The sequence below is a fragment of the Scyliorhinus torazame genome, chromosome 17, assembly GCF_047496885.1.
Source record: "Scyliorhinus torazame isolate Kashiwa2021f chromosome 17, sScyTor2.1, whole genome shotgun sequence".
NCBI classification, from domain to species: domain Eukaryota; kingdom Metazoa; phylum Chordata; class Chondrichthyes; order Carcharhiniformes; family Scyliorhinidae; genus Scyliorhinus; species Scyliorhinus torazame.
The window spans coordinates 151700113-151720846 of NC_092723.1; the positions used below are offsets into that span (position 1 = coordinate 151700113).

Sequence of the window (20734 nt, forward strand, 5' to 3'; positions counted from 1 at the left end):
ACTCATTATGTTACTTCCAAAGCCAAGACATCTCTAAATTTTACCGTATAAAGTGAGTTGTGTTTTTGTAGGATGGGAGAACTACAGACTGCAGTGCGTGAGATTGAAGACCAGAGAAACCAGACCAAGCCAATGGTTTCAACTTTGCTCAATGACCTCGGGCAGGAAAAGAATAAAATGGAATGGCAAAACTCTGAAATTAAACTAATCAGAGCAGAGATGGAAAAAGTTTCTAAAAGAATGGTAAATGATATCAACATTATTGTAAGTATTGTTGAAAATATGTTTTAAATTTTAGGATTAGATTAAACACTTTAGACCAGACAGTCCTCATGATTTTCAAGGATGTATAAATTCACAGACTAAATATTTTTCAAAAAATCCAGTGGTTCAGATTTAGCTTATCTCCCTTTCTCACATGAAAATGGCTTGCCTAAGGTTTCCATAAGCAAACTATTTTCTTACCGGCTGAAATCTGCATATTTTCCTTCCGGCTGTACTGATTTAGCATAGGTCTTAATGAGGAGACCTCCAATGCTACTGTACTCAAAGGACATCAGAGAGGTTAGACGACTCTGGAGGAGGCTTGCAACTCTCAGCTGTGCGGGTATCTAAAAACAGCCCTTGCCATCGCCCATCAGGTGAGGAACTGGTGGGGAAAATGCAATAGCAATTTGGAAGAGGAAGGACAGCTACAATGTCCTCTTTTTGCCCTGGCTCTACATAATTAAATAATTAATGACTGATGCCAGTAACATCAGCCACGCCTCCTCATCCACCAACAGTTCCACACTTTTTTTTCCCCTTCATCTGATGGCCCTCTTTCATTCAACCTGAAATTAAAACCCACCAGAAAATGCACATTCCAATACATATTTATAAATTCAATCATAATATAATTCATGCAGAAAACTACTAATCACCCTTGTGCATGGGCTTTCCAGTTTTCTTTGTGTTTTTGCCTTCTGCTGCTATGAGGTGCTTCCTCAGTCGCTGCAAGGTGGGAGATGAAAGATTGCTGACCTCCAATTGAGGAAACTGCAGATTTTTTTGTACGTCAACTTTGAGCAACTCTGGGCCTATAAGGAGAGCTTCAGACTGCACTATGGCTGTCTGGGTTGGCCAGCTGATGGACAATAAGGTCATTGACTGAGTAGCAGAAGTGGGAACACAAGTGCTGGCCTATTAAGAAAGGAAAGTGGTTTGACCTCCACAGACACTCTCCCAGGTGTGTGTTGGGAGTGTTGCAGCTGAGTAATCGTATTCGCAAATGCATGAACTGAACTGTGTGTGTAAGCTTTGAAATGTTGTTAAGTGAATGTGGGTAAAGTAAAGCATCTCAACTGTAAGATTGAGTTCTGATTGTTTAATCTTCCAACAATTTCTATCAATGTGGCTGTAATGAACAGAGCACTGAATGAAGCAGTTGGTAGGATAGGCCATTTTAAGATAATGTCATGACCATGGTCAACTCAAGATTGTTAGTTTCCTGCGCAGATTTCATATTTTTGGAGCACTGGTATTTTTGCCTTTGACCAACTGAGAATTGGTCTGGAAGCCAATCACCATCTTGATTGTTTGAGCAACACGTTTAATAAACCTCGCATCATGTTTTACAAGTATCCAGAGTGTAGGCACCTCCATACCTTTTCTCTTTGCGGCATCATCATAAAACGTTGCTGTATGCTTTCTGTGCAAATGCTCCCTCCACATCTTGCAGCCACAAGGAACTTCCCCTTTAAGAGGAGCAGGCTACCTTTAAATAGCACTAGCCACTCGCACTATACATGTCATTTTCACCAAATTTATTGTTATGCTTGTGTTATGGACAGGAGGATGGTTAAACTAAATAGCTCTAACTTCTCCGCTCACCACCCGCCCCTAAACAAAAATGTATTTTAATTTGTTTCCCTCTACATGTTCACATAGTTCTCAACCCTTAGAACATAGAACATAGAACATAGAACAATACAGCGCAGTACAGGCCCTTCGGCCCACGATGTTGCACCGAAACAAAAGCCATCTAACCTACACTATGCCATTATCATCCATATGTTTATCCAATAAACTTTTAAATGCCCTCAATGTTGGCGAGTTCACTACTGTAGCAGGTAGGGCATTCCACGGCCTCACTACTCTTTTCGTAAAGAACCTACCTCTGACCTCTGTCCTATATCTATTACCCCTCAGTTTAAAGTTATGTCCCCTCGTGCCAGCCATATCCATCCGCGGGAGAAGGCTCTCACTGTCCACCCTATCCAACCCCCTGATCATTTTGTATGCCTCTATTAAGTCTCCTCTTAACCTTCTTCTCTCCAACGAAAACAACCTCAAGTCCATCAGCCTTTCCTCATAAGATTTTCCCTCCATACCAGGCAACATCCTGGTAAATCTCCTCTGCACCCGCTCCAAAGCCTCCACGTCCTTCCTATAATGCGGTGACCAGAACTGTACGCAATACTCCAAATGCGGCCGTACCAGAGTTCTGTACAGCTGCAACATGACCTCCCGACTCCAGAACTCAATCCCTCTACCAATAAAGGCCAACACTCCATAGGCCTTCTTCACAACCCTATCAACCTGGGTGGCAACTTTCAGGGATCTATGTACATGGACACCTAGATCCCTCTGCTCATCCACACTTTCAAGAACTTTACCATTAGCCAAATATTCCGCATTCCTGTTATTCCTTCCAAAGTGAATCACCTCACACTTCTCTACATTAAACTCCATTTGCCACCTCTCAGCCCAGCTCTGCAGCTTATCTATATCCCTCTGTAACCTGCTACATCCTTCCATACTATCGACAACACCACCGACTTTAGTATCGTCTGCAAATTTACTCACCCACCCTTCTGCGCCTTCCTCTAGGTCATTGATAAAAATGACAAACAGCAACGGCCCCAGAACAGATCCTTGTGGTACTCCACTTGTGACTGTACTCCATTCTGAACATTTCCCATCAACCACTACCCTCTGTCTTCTTTCAGCTAGCCAATTTCTGATCCACATCTCTAAATCACCCTCAATCCCCAGCCTCCGTATTTTTTGCAATAGCCTACCGTGGGGAACCTTATCAAACGCTTTGCTGAAATCCATATACACCACATCAACTGCTCTACCCTCGTCTACCTGTTCAGTCACCTTCTCAAAGAACTCAATAAGGTTTGTGAGGCATGACCTACCCTTCACAAAGCCATGCTGACTATCCCTGATCATATTATTCCTATCTAGATGATTATAAATCTTGTCTCTTATAAACCCTTCTGTTTTGATGTAATGCCATTTTCTATTAATAACCCCATAGCAAACTCAAGATGGATACACTCCGAGTTAATTTATTTGCATATGCAAAAAGAAGGTTCGAAATGCCCTCCTCACATTCAGATAGTAAAGAGAGAGAGAAAGAAAATAAATATTTACAGTAAAGGCCATAGAGAAAAGAAAAATTGTTACATGTGGTTCCAGAGACTAGAATCAACGTCCAATAAAGTACTCCTTCATGGAGATTTGTGTGTTGAAAATCGATGCTGGATAATTCACTTTTCTGATGGTGTTGACTTCACACGATGTTCAACAAGGCAATATTATTGGTTCCACAAGCCAGAGGCCCATGTCACATGGTTTCCATAAATATGCTCATTGTTATTTCTAAAATATATATATATTTGATGTATATTATAAAAGCACACAGTGTGTGGTCTCAGTCCCTCACACATGCAAATTGTGATGAATGTAGGAATTTCAGATACATTGTATTATATGTACAGTGTGTGACTGCTGCAGTGGTGTTTTTAAAAATCCTGGTTTGTAAGACAACTTAGCTTTTTGGGAGCCAGAGGTGCAATTAAGGCATCACAAAAGCTTGGGCTAATGGATTTTTGTTTGGATTAAGAGGGTTTCCTGTGAAGTATTTAATTAGGGACATTGTGGTCAGATGATGTCGTTAATGGGAGGAGCCAAGGGCTGAAGCAGTCAGATGTTTTTTTTTAAATTTAGAGTAACCAACATTCTTTTCCAATTAAGGGGCAATTTAGCGTGTTCAATCCACCTACCCTGCACATCTTTGGGTTTGTGGGGGTGAGACCCATGCAGGCATGGGGAGAATGTGCAAACTCCACACGGACAGTGACCTGGGGCTGGGATCAAACCCGGTTCCTCGGTGCCATGAAGCAGCACTGCACCACCATGTCACCCTGAAGCAGTCAGATGTTGAGGTTACAGTTTAGGTTTTAGATTGTGATGTGAACAGAAGTCAAGCATCTGCTCTCAATGCAGTTCAGTTAAAGATTTGTCTGTAGACAGACTAGCAGATTCTTTCCAAACAATTCAGAGTTTTAGTTGGGCTATGCAAATCGAGCTATGAAGACAGTTTCTGCATTGCTCTGACAGGATCAGGTCTCTTTCTTTAAAGCAGACAAAAGATTTCCCTTTCTTTAAATCACTCAAAAGATCTCGCTTTCTCAAAGTGGAGTATCCCGACATCTCTGTACAGCAAGTACATTAAAAATGGATTAGAATCTGAGATGGTTCTGTTGTTTGAATGGAAATAAAGATAGCAGTTAAGGGTTGTTCTGTCATTGTATTGATTAGCATTGTTTAAGAGGTAAATGTAAGCTATTTTTGTGTGTGATGCTAAAGATATTTTAATACTGAGTTAGTAAAAATGTTGGTTTAAATATGCCATATTCCTATTTTGCAAATGGTGTTTTGGCATTCATTGCTGCTAGAGTAGAGTATAAAAGTAGGGGGTGCTGTTGCAACTGTATAAGACATTGGTGAGACCGCACTTGGAGTACTGTGCACAGTTTTAGTCCCTTTACTTGAGGAAGGATGTAAATGTATTAGAGGCGGCTCAGAGAAGGTTCACTAGATTGATTCCAGGGATGAAGGACTTATCTTATGAAGAGAAATTGAGCAGTTTAGGCCGTTACTCACTGGAGTTAAGACAAATGAGAGGAGATGTAATGGAGATAAACAAGATGCTAAAGGAGATTGACAGGGTAGACATAGAGCGGATGTTTTCCCTTGCTGGACATTCTAGAATGAGAGGCCATAGTTTTAGGCTTAAGGGTGGCAGATTTAAAACAAATGAGGAGGAATTACTTCACTCAAAGGGTTGTGCATCTGTGGAGTTCTCTACCCAGAGTGCAGTGGATGCCAGAACACTAAACAAATTTAAGGAGGAGATAACTAGGCTTTTAATTAGTAGCGGGATGAAGGGTTATGGGGAGCAGGCAGAAAGGTGGACATGAGGCCGAGATGAGATCAGCCATGATCGTATTGAATGGGGGAGTGGGCTTGAGGAACTGAATTTCCTACTCCTGCTCTTAGTTCTTATGTTCTTATATCGATTGTGTGCCTTGCCCTGGTCACTCATTTCCACTGAAATATTTATTATAAGTTCACCTTAAAATGTTATGTTAGTGCTAATGCCTAATATGGAAGTGACAAGAAAATATTTGTACTTTTAGTGGAACATGAGTGAAATGTTTATAATATTTATAATTTGATCTTGTCACAAAATTATAAACCATGCCAGAAAAAGATTAATTCTGAATTTTCATATGGACTTCCTCTGGCAGGAATTTAAGAATGTATTCATATGTATTACAGCTGTCCAGTATGCAAAAACAAAACGAAATTCAAAGACAAGCTGAACTGTCAGTTATGCAAATAAAAACCACCTTCGAACAGAGGTACCTATATTATTGATGTATGATTATGTGGTTCATAGGCAAAAATATTAGACAGAGCCTACAAAATCTGTGATACTGCCCAATTATTTATTTTGGCTTTGCGTTCCCCATGCCAAAATATTTGAAGTTTTTTCTTCTCCCAATATTGAACTAGGGGCTGGTTTAGCACACTGGGCTAAATCGCTGACTTTTAAAGCAGACCAAGCAGGCCAGCAGCACGGTTCAATTCCCGTACCAGTCTCCCCGGACAGGCGCCGGAATGTGGCGACTAGGGGCTTTTCACAGTAACTTCATTGAAGCCTACTTGTGACAATAAGCGATTTTCATTTTCATTTCATTCATTTCATTTCATTTCATTTCATTCATTTCATTTCATTTCATTTCATTCATTCACGTGCTTAGTTTTAAAAGGAACCCAGCGACCATTCTTTCTTGCTCATTTCCCTTGTTTCAAACTAGGCTTATTTTCTAGCTGACTTGTCTTTGTATTTGTGGCTATGATTGTAAAGTATCTATCCGTGTCCCTGAACACTATGCATTTTAGATGAATTCTCTTTAAGGTTTTCATTAACAAAATCAATGTCTCCACTTCTTTCATATCAGAGAGAAAATTACCTGAGCCACCATAGCCAAATGTTTGTGAGGTCAGGTTCGTGTCCATTGGCTTCCATTTGTATTACACCACCTCAGAATATTGGCTGGCCAGTCAAAGCTCAAAGAAAATTTGGGCAGGTTCACCCAAAGTTGGAGATGCTCATGCCCAGGGTTGTGTTTGATGCACTATCAGTTACCACTGTAGTGGAATAATCAAGGCTTTATTGAGCAAAGATGTTGTGCCTCCTGTAGCTGGAACCAGAATGGCTGCAGCACCGGCGAGCACACACATTTATACGCCGCCTACTGGGCGGAGCCAGCAGGCAGGGATTTACCCATGTAGCTCTACTATACGGGGAGTGCCATAATACATGTAATACAACTAGTGGTGACTGCCACAGTGTTTGTTTGCAGGTGGGTTGGGGGCAAGTGTTGAAGCGGGGATGGGGGGCGCAGAATGGTTGTTGGTGGAGTATTTGAAAGATAGAATGATACTTTTTCCTAAGTAAAATCACATTCTGAGAAATAAGTTTCCAAAATGTTATTAGATATTTGGTCCATTCTTACTGGGAAGAATGTGTTTTGCACAGTGTATTTAAGAGGAACTTTTGGTGTAGGGAGTAACAATATGATTAGTGAGATAAGTAAAGTGGAAAAGATTAACAAGTAAAAGACTTACTGCACATATTTATCGTTTAGGAAAACAAAAGTTGGCATGGTGATGCCAAACACTGAGTCCAAAGTGGCTATTGCACATGTATAAGTATTAAATGGGTGAAGGTTTCTCACATTAGTGTAGCACGCTCTGTAGTTGTTAGTGGGTTGAAAATGAGAAAATAGCAGATGATGTATGATTACTTCAGTACTATTTTTTATTAATTTGGTTAGGCCAAATTATTCATTGAAAATAAACAGTAAAATTGGAGGAAATTGAATATTGGTGCAGTAAAATTATATAGTTATGCTTGATTTATATGCTGTCTTTTGGACAAAGCTCTTGATTAAATATGTACACTGAAGATTAATGAATCGGTATACCATATACCCATATCTGATAATCTATCAGAATTCATTTAGTATCTTTAGTTCTGTGGTGCAGGATTTATATTAGCTGCTGACAATTCCTCTTGGACCTATAAAGAAAGTGGAGATTTTGTTTTGTATGAGAACTCTGACACAGAGTTGGGTGATCGGGGGTTTGTCTTATCGCGAAAGGCTGAGTAAATTGGGCCGAGATTCTCTGGAGTTTAGAAGAATGAGAGGCTGTCTGATTGAATCCTACAGGATTCTGAGGGAGCTTGATAGACTTGTTTCCGCTGGTTGGGGAGTCTAAAACACGGGGGTACAGTCTCAAGAAAAGAAGCCAATCATTTAGGATTGAGATGAGGAGAAATCACTTCACTCAAAGGGTTGTGATTCTTTGGAATTCTGTACCCCAAAGGATTGCGGATGCTCTATTATTGAATACGTTTAAGGCTGGAAGAGAAAGATTTTTGTTCACAGAGGGAATTAGGGAGACAGAAAGCAGGAGGAAAATGTTGAAGCCCAAGATTAGCCATGAACGTATTGAATGACGAAGCGGACTCGACTGGTCTACTCATGCTCCACTGGTGTTTGGCAACAAATTCACCAATCCCTCAAATTCTCCAGTGTGATAAAGGTTATGCTGCCTCTCCTACTACCTTTTTTGAAAAATTGTTGTATGAGTGTGAATATTCCTTGCATTTACAAACATACAGATAATGTAGTATGAACTGTTTACAATGACTGAATTTTCATGTATATCAAATGCATGTTATTTTTGCATCATCATACAGTATGGCACAGTGCATTGTCTGCTGAGATGGACAGATACCTAATTAACTAACAATATATTTATAGTAAACCCCAAAATAATGTTATAGAGTTGAAAATACTATTTTTCAATAACTTTGAAATTAAAATGTATCATTAGTCTTTGTAGCAATTAAATAGCCGCTTATTATAATTGATATAGAATTTACAGTGCAGAAGGAGGCCATTCGGCCCATCGAGTCTGCACCGGCTCTTGGAAACCCAAGAGCCACACCTCCACCCTATCCCCATAACCCAGTACCCCACCCAACACTAAGGACAATTTGGCATGACCAATCCACCTAACCTGTACATCTTTGGACTGTGGGAGGAAACCGGAGCACCCGGAGGAAACCCACGCACACACGGGGAGAACTCCACATAGACAGTGACCCAAGCCGGGAATCGAACCTGGGACCCTGAAGCTGTGAAGCAACTGTGCTAACCACGATGCTACCGTGATACCAGTATCTTACTTGATTTTATATTTGGACATCAATAAGACACCTGAGTTGGATTTTAAAATAAAAACCTCTTTTCATATATTTCTATTATGAATTTGTCTAAACAATGATTGCATCTTTAAAAGTAGTTGTTAGTGAATTATGTTGATTCAGTATGTTATAAATTAATAATAAAAAATTTCTAATGGGCCATAACTTCATTGGAGTGGAAATCAACGTTGGATTGCCATTCTGTACCCATTTTCCAAATCTTGTCCGAGCCTGTCTCGCCTGACCCTCCTGATTCATGCCGGAGGCGATCCTAGCAGTGCAGCAGGCCAGCGGCTCCAGCACAGAATCTAAAAGAATCTGAGAAAAGTTGGCAATGCTCCCATTTTACAGCACTAGCTGGGATGGGAGAGAGGGTGCCTCGAACATGGTTGTGGTCAGACATCGGGGGGGGGGTTTGGAAATTGTGGAGATGGTCGGACATCAGGGGGGGGTGAAATACCTTGGAGGGGATACTTTTTAAAAAAAAATATTTTTATTCTCCTCCTTTTTCACATTTTCTCCCAAATTTATACCCACCAACAACAAACAATAATCAGCAAATATGTCAATCACCATAACAATAACAACGATCCCATCCTCCCACCAACCCCTAAACATTAGTCCCCATGTTTACATAAACAAATGACAAAAAGGAATCGGGGATTACCCATAGTCACCCTTAATACACACAGCCCCCCTCCCCCCCCCAACCCTCCCACCCATCCACCCCAACTAATGTTCGATGTTATCCAGTTCTTGAAAGTGCATAATGAATAATGCCCATGAATTGTAGAACCCCTCCGTCCTTCCCCTCAGTTCAAACTTAACCTTCTCAAGAGTCAAGAATTCCAACAGATCCCCCCACCATGCCAGGGCACAGGGTGGAGAGGCTGCTCTACATCCCAACAGGATCCGCCTTCGGGCGATCAATGAGGCGAAGGCTACGATATCTGCCTCCGCCCCCGTTTCCAACCCTGGCTGGTCCGACACCACGAATATGGCCTCCCGGGGACCCAGGTCCAGTTTCACATGCACCACCTTGGAAATTACCCTAAAAACCTCCTTCCAGTAATCCTCTAGCTTTGGACAGGACCAAAACATATGAACGTGATTAGCGGGGGCCCCCCCACAACGCTCACACACATCTTCTACTCCTTCAAAGAATCGGCTCATCCTCGCCCTCGTGAGGTGTGCTCTGTATACCACCTTCAGCTGTATCAGCCCCAACCTCGCACATGAGGTGGAGGCATTTACTCTCCGGAGCACCTCATACCAGACCACCTCCTCTATAACCTCTCCCAACTCTTCCTCCCACTTTGCTTTGATCCCTTCGAGTGGTGCCTTATCCTCTTCCAAAATAGCTCCATACACCGCTGACACTACCTCCTCCAGCAATGTGGAGGCTGGTTCCTCTGGGAAACTCTGTATCTCCTTTCTGGCAAAATCTCGAACCTGCACGTATCTAACAGTTCTCCCTGCTCCAGCCCATACTTCGCTTCCAGCTCCTTCAATCCTGCAAACCAACCCCTAAGAAACAAATCTTTTAGCGTCCTAACCCCCTTCTCTTCCCATTTCCGAAAATTTCCATCCCACCTCCCTGGCTCAAATCTGTGGTTCCCCTGAATCGGCATTTCCCTTGACCCTGCCCCCAACCTGAAGTGTTGGCGAAACTGCCTCCAAATTTTCAATGAAGCTATTATTACCGGGCTCCCTGAGTATTTCCCCGGTGCTATCGGGAGCGGTGCTGTTGCTAGTGCCTTCAGTCCCGACCCCCTGCACAAACTCTCCTCCATTCTGACCCATTGGGAATCAACCCCTCTGACCCAGCTCCACACCTTCTCCACATTTTTGGAGGGGGGGATATTTAATGGGAGTTGGGATTGCGAGGCGAAGCCCCTTGTGGGTGTCCGTCTGGGTATTGAAAATAGTTAGATTAGTTGAAGTTCAAAGTGGTTTTATTTCTTCTAACTTTTTCAGAGTAATATTACAGATATTAGTAATATCTGTCAGAAATATCCAAAGTTGGCAATTGAAATTGCTTTGTCAGATGATTCCCAGTGTCGCGTAATTGCCCAGCGGATGTTAGCGCTTAAATTATATATTTGGTCAGAATGGGACTTTATTTTGGTGTCCAGCAGTTATACTATTTTAATATTTAATTAATTGACTTAGATATCTTGATGTATCTGAAGCTAATACTAAGATATCTTGATGTATCTGAAGCTAATACTAAGATCTACTTAAAATTGTAGACTACTGCAAATTGAAGATGCATTCTCCTACATCATGAATAAGCAAACTGATCTTGAATCAGAAGGAAAAACTCTTCAACAAAAGATGAATGCGCGGTAACCTCATTTCTATTTACCTATGACTGACTGAAATAATCTAACTGTATCTAAAAAAATGGGTTCCACATTCCTTTCAGAAAGCTCATTAGTATGTTAGTGTGTAATCTTTCGAGTCCTAGATTGCCAAAATAGGTTTTGAATTAGTCGACTATATCAACTTGTATAGAACTACTAAGTAGTCAGAGAAAGAACTGATACAAAACCACCATATGCTCAGAAAAAGAAACAAACATTTTGAATGAAAGTTTGAGACATACTCCATCTCTTGAGGTATAGTTATTCAAAGAGGCAACTGACTTTTACATGGAAGGTTTAAAACTCAACATTTGAGTCTGGAAAGAAATGTTTTATCATAAGGTATAATAACAGGAATAGACCATTTGACCCCTTGAGCCTCCTCTGCCACCCAAGGTGCCCGAGTGGCATGGCAAAGCCAGCAGGAGCACTGCCAAGGTACCAGGATGGCAGTGCCATGGTGCCCGGGTGCAAGGATGGCACTGCCAAGCGTCAGGGCCGGGGAGCCTTGCCCATAAAAGGAGAGTGGAGGGGGGTTGTGATGGGTTGGGGGGGGGAGTGCAGGGCAAGTATGAAGGTGCCTCTGGAAGGTTCCCCCAATCTTGGGGGGGTGGGAAAGTGGGTATAGGAAGGCCAGTAAAGGGGGCCCCTCAATGATCCCATAGCGGCGTGCCATCACTTGGGGATGTGTGGGGTAATGTCCATAGTGTGTGGGGAGTGACATTGCCCATGGATGTGGGGTGTAAGTCCTCTCGGGTCACCCTTTCAAAATGGCGGCCCGATCTCTGAGGAGCTGGTCTGGCCAGCGAGTTCAGCTCTCCAGTGATGAAAATAATTCTAAATGTGGGCATGACTGGGTAGAAACTCCCCAGGGCCCAAAAATGTGACACTTGAGCTTATGTTCATTGGTTTGCATGAAATCGTGAGCCCAATTTCACCTCAGCCAGACAGGTGCAGTGCCACATGTATTTTGGACGTAATTTGCTGATTGTACCTTTGAAGGAAACCCTTTTTGTTCAAGGCTTAATGAGTTGACAGCTACAGTAGCTCAGCAAGACCACAAGAGGGAGGACGACCTGTATCAATTGCACCAAAAAGAAATGGATAGGAGCTATTTCCCAGAAAGTATTTACCCCCAGGTAAGTTGATCTGTGTTGTTTTCATATCATTTATAGTAATTTCTTTTGATTGCTTTTCCTGAAATTATTGCTTTGTTTTTTGAAAACAGTGCATGTAGAGAAATAAATCAGTGGCCCTTAAAACTAAATATAGAGTCACGACACAGTACCCATTACTGGAATTGGAATGCATTTTCTGTAAATGAGCTGCTGTGCTTTGTGCAATATATTTTAAACAGCAACATACAACATCATATCATGTGGAGTGCAGTTCTTTGGGGAACTGACTTGTGCCAAAGAATGGTATTCCGATTTCGTTCCCAACTCTGTGCAACAATATTGCTGTGGAAATGGTGATTCCTCATAAGGGAACAAAGAAAACCAGGAAGTTGTCTATTGTCTGCTATCATGCACCTCCATGCAGCACTGTTTCTGTGAAACATCTGAGGAGCTGTCTGTCTGCCCTCTTCCCCCACGGCAAGTGTGTGACCCAAGAAGACTAGGGTGAAATAATAAGCACCATTCACTTTTTTTAAACAAAAAGTAAAGAATAATATCAAAGTACAGATTATTAATTGCTGGGATAACTCAGCTACCAAGTATCAATGGTGTCTTTGTGTCATTAGCTGCACTTTTGTAATAAACATGATAATTACTGATTGAGAGAAAGTGAAATGTAATCATATTTCAGTAGGTATATTAGAAATAGCTGCTTAAATATATGTATTTTAAATCTTGAAATGTAAGTATAAAGTATTTATTTAGTCTTGGTTGCTACACAATAATTTAGTATTAATGGAAAATATAATTTTATGGGAGTTGTGGAAAAAAAATTTTGTGTTCCATATGTTGATGGACATTTCATTTTAAAATGTTGGTTTATTGCGATAAACGTCGTGCCAGTAAATGCACTAAAGAATGTTATTTTTAGATCCAAATATGTGATAGATGGAGGGCAAATAGATCAGAGGGCCTCTTTGATCCTGCAAGAGATCAGTCTAATTCTTGGGACTGATGCGACCATCAATTCACTCGAAGACACGTGGAGAAGTAAACCGTGGTTTTAATCAGCTTAGAACTGAGCCAGCCCGTGACCGGTACAACACCGAAGGTGGCCCCGCAGGTCAGCAGCTCTTATACTTCCTGTAAAGGGGGTGGAGCCATGGGCGGAGCCCGTACATGCCCTAACATATCCCCTGTGGGCGAAGCCACACAATGGCCCATAGGTAGAGCCCACAGGATTAATAACATAACACAGTGCACTGGTGAATTATCAGTAATTATACATTCACCACATTCACCCCCTGTTTAAAAATGAAGTCCGGCGGGGGTGAAGGGCTGATAGATTCATTTGGTCTGGTGCCCGGATCGTATGTTGCGACCGCCGAAGCACTGGTGTTGCAGCCGCTTCGGGTGGCTGTGGAAGTGGGTCCGGAGCAGGCACAGGCGTGGACTCCGGGAGCGGCTCTTCCGGAGCTTCATTCCTGTGGACCGGTGCGGCGGGTGGGAGGGAGCGCGGGAACCATATTGGGGTGGGGACGCTGAAAATGGGAGGTTGGACGGGACATAGTGTGGGGGGATGCAGTAGTGGGAGTGGTGTTGGATCCTGCGGGCGCCAGGTCCCGGAGGGAGACGGTATCTTGCCGGTCATCGGGGTGTTCGACGTACGCATAGTGTGGGTTGGAGTGCAGGAGCTGGACCCTCTCTACCAGGGGGTTGGTCTTATGGTTCCGAACATGTTTTCGGAGGAGGACTGGACCCGGTCATGAGCCAGGGCGGAAGCGAGGCCCCTGTGGTAGCCCCTTAGTGAAAACAAACAAACGGTCATGAGGAGTCTGGTTTGTGGCTGTGCAAAGGAGGGACCTAATAGAGTGGAGCGCATCGGGGAGGACCTCCTGCTAGTGAGAAACTGGGAGATTCCTGGACCGCAGGGTCAGTAGGACGGTCTTCCAGACCGTCGCGTTCTCCCTCTCCACCTGCCCGTTTCCCTTGGGGTTATAACTGGTAGTCCTGCTGGTGGTATGCAGACTTCAGATCCACCATGGAGAACATGTGGTAGTGCGCGATCTGATTTACCATGCCTGCAATCCGGGGAAGGGGGTACGCATCGAGTTGCATAAACCAGTTGATGGTCTGGCTGTAATCAACCACCATCTGGAACTTTTCCCCGGTCTTGACGACCACCACCTGAGCTCTCCAGGGGCTATTGCTGGCCTTTATGACCCCCTCCCACAAGAGACACTGGGCCTCGGACCTAATGAACGTCCTGTCCTGCATGCTATACCGCCTGCTTCTGGTGGCTACTGGTTTGCAATCAGCGGTGAGGTTTGCGAAGGGGGGGGGGGTCGGTTTTTAGGATCGCGAGGCTGCATATGGTGAGCGAGGGCAGGCGCCCCCCGAACTTAGGCTCCTGAGGTTGCACTGGAAGTCGAGTCCCAAAAGGGGAGGATCGCAGAGGTCTGGGAGCACATATAGTTGAAAATTAGCGTATTCAGCGCCCTGTATCGCTAGGGTTGCAGTAGTGCACCCTTGGATTTGCACCGAGTGCGACCCAGAGGCGAGGGATCTAGTTTGTTGCGTCGGGAATATTGGGAGCGAGCAGTGTCTTACCATGTCCGGGTGAATGAAGCTCTCTGTGCTCCCGGAGTCGAAAAGGCAAGGTGTCTCGTACCCGTTAACCCGGACGGCCATCATTGAGCTCCAAAGGTGCTTAGGTCGCGACTGGTCCAGGGTGACCGCGCTGAGGTGTGGGTAGCCAGCGGCGTGATTGGAGGTGCTGGGGTGGCCCCGCGATGGCTGTCCATGTAGGTCGTACGCATCGAGCAGCGTAGCAGATGGCGGCCAAGATTGTGGCCCCCGTTGCTCTAGCGTGGCGGGCGGTGAAGAAGATTGCGTCCAAGATGGCGGCCCCATGGATTGCACTTGGACGGCCACGTGGGGAAGGATGATCAAGATGGCGGCCCCCATGAGTCGCACATGTTATGCGGAGGCGGAGTCGGCAGACACGCTGCCACCTTGCGGGGTCTGCGGGCCTGTGAGTCTGTGGATCGGGTCTGTGAGTTTGATTTCTTAGACCTGGCCAGGCAGACCTTGGCGAAATGTCCTTTTTGCCCGCAGCTGCTGCAGTTCGCGTTGCGGGCTGGGCAGTGCAGTCGGGGGTGTTGGGACTGGCCGCAAAAGTAGCAGGGTAGCCCCCCATGATGGGCGGGCGGCCGCGCGGCACAGGCCTGGGGTAGTCTCGGGTCGGGGGCCCACGAGGGGGTCGCGTGATCGTCCGGGAACGCAGTAAGGCTCTGAAAAGCGGCCTCCAGAGAGGTAGCCAGTTTTACCGTGTCATCCAGGTCCTGGGCCCCTTTTTTGAGCAGACGCTGCCTCAAATAGTTTGATCGGACTCCCGCCACGTAAACATCTTGGATGGCGAGCTCCATGTGCTGAGTGGCCGTAACGGCCTGGTAGTTACAGTTGCGCGCGAGGGCTTTGAGGTCATGTAGGTAATCATCTAGCGACTCCCCGGGGTGCTGGCGGTGAGTGCTGAAGACGTGTTGCGCGTATACCTCGTTCACAGGCCGCACATAGAGGCGTTCGAGTAGTGCGAGGGCCTCTGTATAGGAAGCGGCTTCGTCGAGCTGGACAGAAATGCAATGGCTCACCCATGCGTGGAGGAGGCTCAGCTTCTGTTCGTCAGTGACGGATGGCGTAGACGACGCGGCGAGATAGGCCTTGAAGCATCAAAGCCAATGTGAAAAAATGTATTTTGCCTCCGCGGCCTGTGGATCGAGTTCCAGTCTGTCAGGTTTGAGGGCTGATTCCATAGTAGTATTTTAAGCTGATTAAATGCGACCATCAATTCACTCAAAGACACGTGGAGAAGTAAACCGTGGTTTTAATCAGCTTAGAACTGAGCCTGCCTGTGACCGGTACAACACCGAAGGCGGCCCCGCAGGTCAGCAGCTCTTATACTTCCTGTAAAGGGGCTGGAGCCATGGGTGTGGTGTTGGGTGTTCTGACACACAGATGAGCCAACACAGTTGCATATGGTACAACGCTTCTTTATTTAAACTCACTATTTACAACTTGGTCTTTGCACTCTGCACGTGGGGGGCTCCCTGCTTGTGGTGTTTCAACAGCTCTTTCTTGTTTCCTTCTCCCCAGACCTACCGACCTCCAGGTGTCGTGCTCGTGCTTTTTATGTGGTTGGTGTTCTTGTCTGTGATTGGTTGTGGTGTTGTGTACTCTGATTTGCCTGTTAGTGTGTCCATCATGATGTGTGTGTTTGAATATCATGACATCCCCCCTTTTTACAAAGATATGTGCCTACGTGGTAATAAATATGATCGTGACGTGAGTGCATCTAAGAGTGTGTGTGTGTCGTGTGCAGCATGTGTCTATGACGGAACTATGTACATGGGCCGATGTCGAGTGCGTCACATGAATCCAGTTGTACCATAACATAACAGAAATGCGAACGAGAGAAGAAGAAAAAAAATTTGAACAGTTGTCCAGTCAGACGACATCTGGAACGATAAACAACAACAGGTTATCATGTAAAATTGTCCAACTTATTAAACATATGAACTGTATTATAAGTCCATTCTAATGGGTTTGCGACGAATTCGGGTTGACCGCCTCAAGGGTGGATCAAGAACCACCGGCTGCTGTGCAGGCATGGCCATGGGTGGCGATGGAAAGGGCGTGATGTGCGGCAGCTCCACAAAGTCATCCTCGGAAGCCTGTTGAGGATCTGGCGTGTTGTGTGGCTGTGAGCGTGGAAGTCGGCGAAGGGCGCGCCGATTGCGGCGACGCACGGAACCATCCGGCATGCGAACCAGGAACGAGCGGGGAGCCACTTGTCGGAGGACTTCGGCCGGTGCTGACCAGCCACCATACGGTTGATGGACGCGTACTTTGTCTCCGGAGGACAGGGGGGGCAGGTCCGTCGCTCGTGTGTCGTACCGACCTTTCTGGCGATCACGCTGCAGTTGCATGTTCCGAAGAACCGCCTCATTGTCTGTTGTCGGTGCCAGGACGGAAGGTACCGTCGTCCTGAGGGAGCGACCCATTAGTAGCTGCGCTGGCGAGAGGCCCGTGGATAACGGGGCCGATCGATAGGCCAGCAAGGCAAGGTTAAAGTCCGATCCGGCATCAGCCGCCTTGCACAGGAGCCGCTTTGCGATGTGGACACCCTTTTCAGCCTTCCCGTTCGATTGTGGATGCAGAGGGCTGGATGTCACATGAGTGAAACCATATGCTGCGGCAAAGGACGACCATTCACGGCTGGCAAAACAAGGTCCATTGTCTGACATGACAGTCCTTGGAATGCCATGGCGAGCAAACGTTTCCTTGCAGGCCCCAATGACTGCGGACGACGTCAGATCATGGAGAGGCATGACTTCCGGGTAGTTTGAGAAGTAGTCTATAATAACAATGTGATCTTTGCCGAGCGCGTGAAATAGGTCCACACCCACCTTCACCCAGGGGGACGTCACCATCTCGTGTGGTAGAAGTGTTTCCGGAGGTTGCGCCGGCTGAAACCTCTGACAGGTTGTGCAGTTGAGCACCATGTTGGCTATGTCTCCATTAATACCCGGCCAATATACCGCCTCCCGGGCCCTTCGTCTGCATTTTTCGACGCCCAAGTGGCCTTCGTGTAGTTGACGAAGAATCATCTGGCGCACACTGTGTGGAATAACGATTCTATGCGATTTCATAAGGACCCCGTCTATATTGGTGAGATCATCTCGCACATTATAAAACTGGGGGCACTGCCCTTTTAGCCACCCTTCCGTCATGTGGCGCATCACTCGCTGCAGCAGAGGGTCAGTCGCCGTCTCTGCGCGTATGTGGGCCAGACTAGGATCATCAGCTGGCATATTTGCTGCTGTCAGAGTCACGTGTGCCTCAATTTGACGCACGAACCCCTCTGCATCTGGTGGTGTGCTCACTGCTCGGGAAAGAGTGTCCGCCACGATGAGTTCCTTCCCCGGAGTGTAGATCAGTTCAAAATCGTACCTCCTGAGTTTGAGTAAGATGCGCTGGAGGCGAGGAGTCATGTCGTTCAGGTCTTTGTTAATGATGTTGACCAGGGGGCGGTGGTCAGTTTCGACCGTGAATCGTGGCAGGCCATACACATAGTCGTGGAACTTGTCCAGTCCAGTTAACAAGCCCAGGCATTCTTTTTCGATTTGCGCGTAGCGCTGTTCGGTAGGGGTCATGGCTCGTGAGGCATACGCAACCGGGGCCCATGATGACGTGCTGTCTTTTTGCAGGAGTACCGCTCCAATACCAGATTGGCTGGCGTCTGTTGAGATCTTTGTAGGGCGAGTCGTGTCAAAGAAGGCCAGCACTGGTGCCGTGACCAGTTTGTGCTTGAGCTCCTCCCATTCCCGCTGATGCGATTGGTGCCAGTTGAATTCCGTCGATTTTTTTACGAGATGGCGCATGTTTGTTGTATGAGAAGCCAGGTTGGGAATGAACTTTCCAAGGAAGTTGACCATGCCCAGGAATCTTAAGACAGCCTTCTTGTCAGCCGGTCGTGGCATGGCTGTGATGGCGCTAACCTTGTCTGCATCGGGACGGACCCCGGACCTTGAGATGTGGTCCCCGAGGAATTTCAGCTCCGTCTGGCCGAAAGCACACTTCGCACGGTTGAGACGCAGGCCATTTTGCCGTATGCGGGTAAAGACACGTCGAAGACGATGCATGTGTTCCTGCGGAGTGGTGGACCAAATGATGATATCGTCCACATATACACGTACCCCTTCGATGCCTTCCATCATCTGCTCCATAATGCGGTGGAATACTTCAGATGCCGAAATGATGCCGAATGGCATCCGGTTGTAGCAGAATCTGCCAAAAGGGGTGTTGAATGTGCATAGTCTTCGGCTGGCCGGGTCCAGTTTGATCTGCCAGAATCCTTTGGACGCATCCAATTTAGTGAATATGTTGGCTCGCGCCATCTCGCTGGTGAGGTCTTCTCGTTTCGGGATGGGATAGTGTTCCCGCATGATGTTGTTGTTCAGATCTTTTGGATCTATACATATACGGAGCTCGCCAGAGGGCTTCTTTACACAGACCATGGAGCTGACCCATGGCGTGGGCTCCGTGACCTTGGATAGGACCCCTTGGTCCTGAAGAATCTGCAGTTGTGCCTTGAGGCGGTCTTTGAGAGGCGCAGGAACCCTGCGAGGTGCGTGAACGACAGGGATGGCGTCCGGTCTGAGTCGAATCTTGTACGTGTGTGGCAATGTCCCCATGCCTTCAAAAACCTCCTGGTTGTGAGCGAGGAGGGAATGGAGATTCGCGTGGAACTCAGCATCCGGGAAGTCGGATATCTCATCTGGAGAGAGAGACATGATGCGCTGTACCAGGTGAAGGACCTTACACGCTTGTGCGCCCAGTAACGAGTCCTTTGATGAGCCCACAACTTCGAAGGGGAGTGTGGCCGTGTACCTCTTGTGAGTCACCTGTAGCTGGCAAGATCCTATGGACGGGATAACGTTCCCGTTATAGTCAACCATCTTAAGCCGGGATGGTGTGATGGGTGGTTTGACCTTCATGGCCTGGACTGCAGAGTAAGCAATCAGGTTGGCGGATGCGCCGGTGTCCAGACGGAAGGCGACGGGCGATCGGTTGACCGTCAGGGTGGCACACCACTCATCGTCTGGATTGATGGCATTGACCTTGTTGACATCAATGACGGCAACTCGGAAGTCATCCTGGTCATCTGCATCACTTAACTGGAAGTCTTGATGCGTGGGCTGGACGGTCCTGACTCGTGTGCGAGGTTGTCGAGGATGCGCCGGATCCATGGGTTGAGCCGCACGACAGCGGGCTGCGTAGTGGCCTATCATGGCACATCTGTTGCACTGTCGGTTTTTTGCAGGACATTGCCCTTTTAAGTGTAGACCTCCACAATTGCTGCACGTCATGACGTCACGGCGTTCGTTGCGCCACTGCGCATGCGCAGTGCGATCTTGCGGTGGGCGCGCCTGCGCAGTGCGTCCCTCGTTGTGGCCGTTATTTTTGGCGCGCACCTGCGCGGGAGACCGCGAAAAGCGCGGGAAGCGGCCGCTGTCGTCCGGGCCGTGGGGCGGGAAGAAATCGACGGCCTGGATGCGTTCAACGTCGTGGGCGGCCTGGCTTGCCGATTCGACGGCTGGGGACCCCCTCCGTGCCAACTCGGACGCCTGAAATCGGGCAAAACGGCAGGTAGCATTTTCATGGAGGACACAGGCTTCCACAGCAGACGCTAAGGTGAGGCTTTTCATTTTAAGAAGCTGCTGGCGTAGGCCACTAGAGGCAACGCCAAAAACAATCTGGTCCCTGATCATGGACTCTGTAGTGGTGCCGTAACCGCAGGACTGCGCTAGAATCCGGAGGTGCGTCAAAAAGGGTTGAAAAAGTTCCTCCTTACCTTGCAGGCGTTGCTGAAAGATGTATCTTTCGAAACTTTCGTTTACTTCAGCTTGAAAGTGCTGGTCCAGTTTGAGGATGACCGTGTCATATTTGGCCTGGTTTTCGCCTTCTTCGAACACCAGTGAATTAAAGACATCGTTTGGGTGGGGGCCTGCGTAGAAGAGGAGCATTGCAATCTTCGAATCATCCGAGGCATTCTGTTTTTCGGTGGCACG

The 20734-nt window shown here is 46.5% G+C and overlaps 1 protein-coding gene across 1 annotated transcript in view; it reads left to right on the forward strand.

Moving 5' to 3' along the window:
- LOC140393478 (coiled-coil domain-containing protein 154-like) overlaps positions 1 to 20734 on the forward strand; it is a 108303-nt gene that overhangs the window by 15216 nt on the left and 72353 nt on the right. The window contains exons 3-6 of the mRNA XM_072479803.1: positions 72 to 264; positions 5617 to 5699; positions 10873 to 10968; positions 12008 to 12125. Coding sequence (XP_072335904.1) covers positions 72 to 264; positions 5617 to 5699; positions 10873 to 10968; positions 12008 to 12125 — 490 coding nt within the window. The remainder of the gene's footprint in view (positions 1 to 71; positions 265 to 5616; positions 5700 to 10872; positions 10969 to 12007; positions 12126 to 20734) is intronic.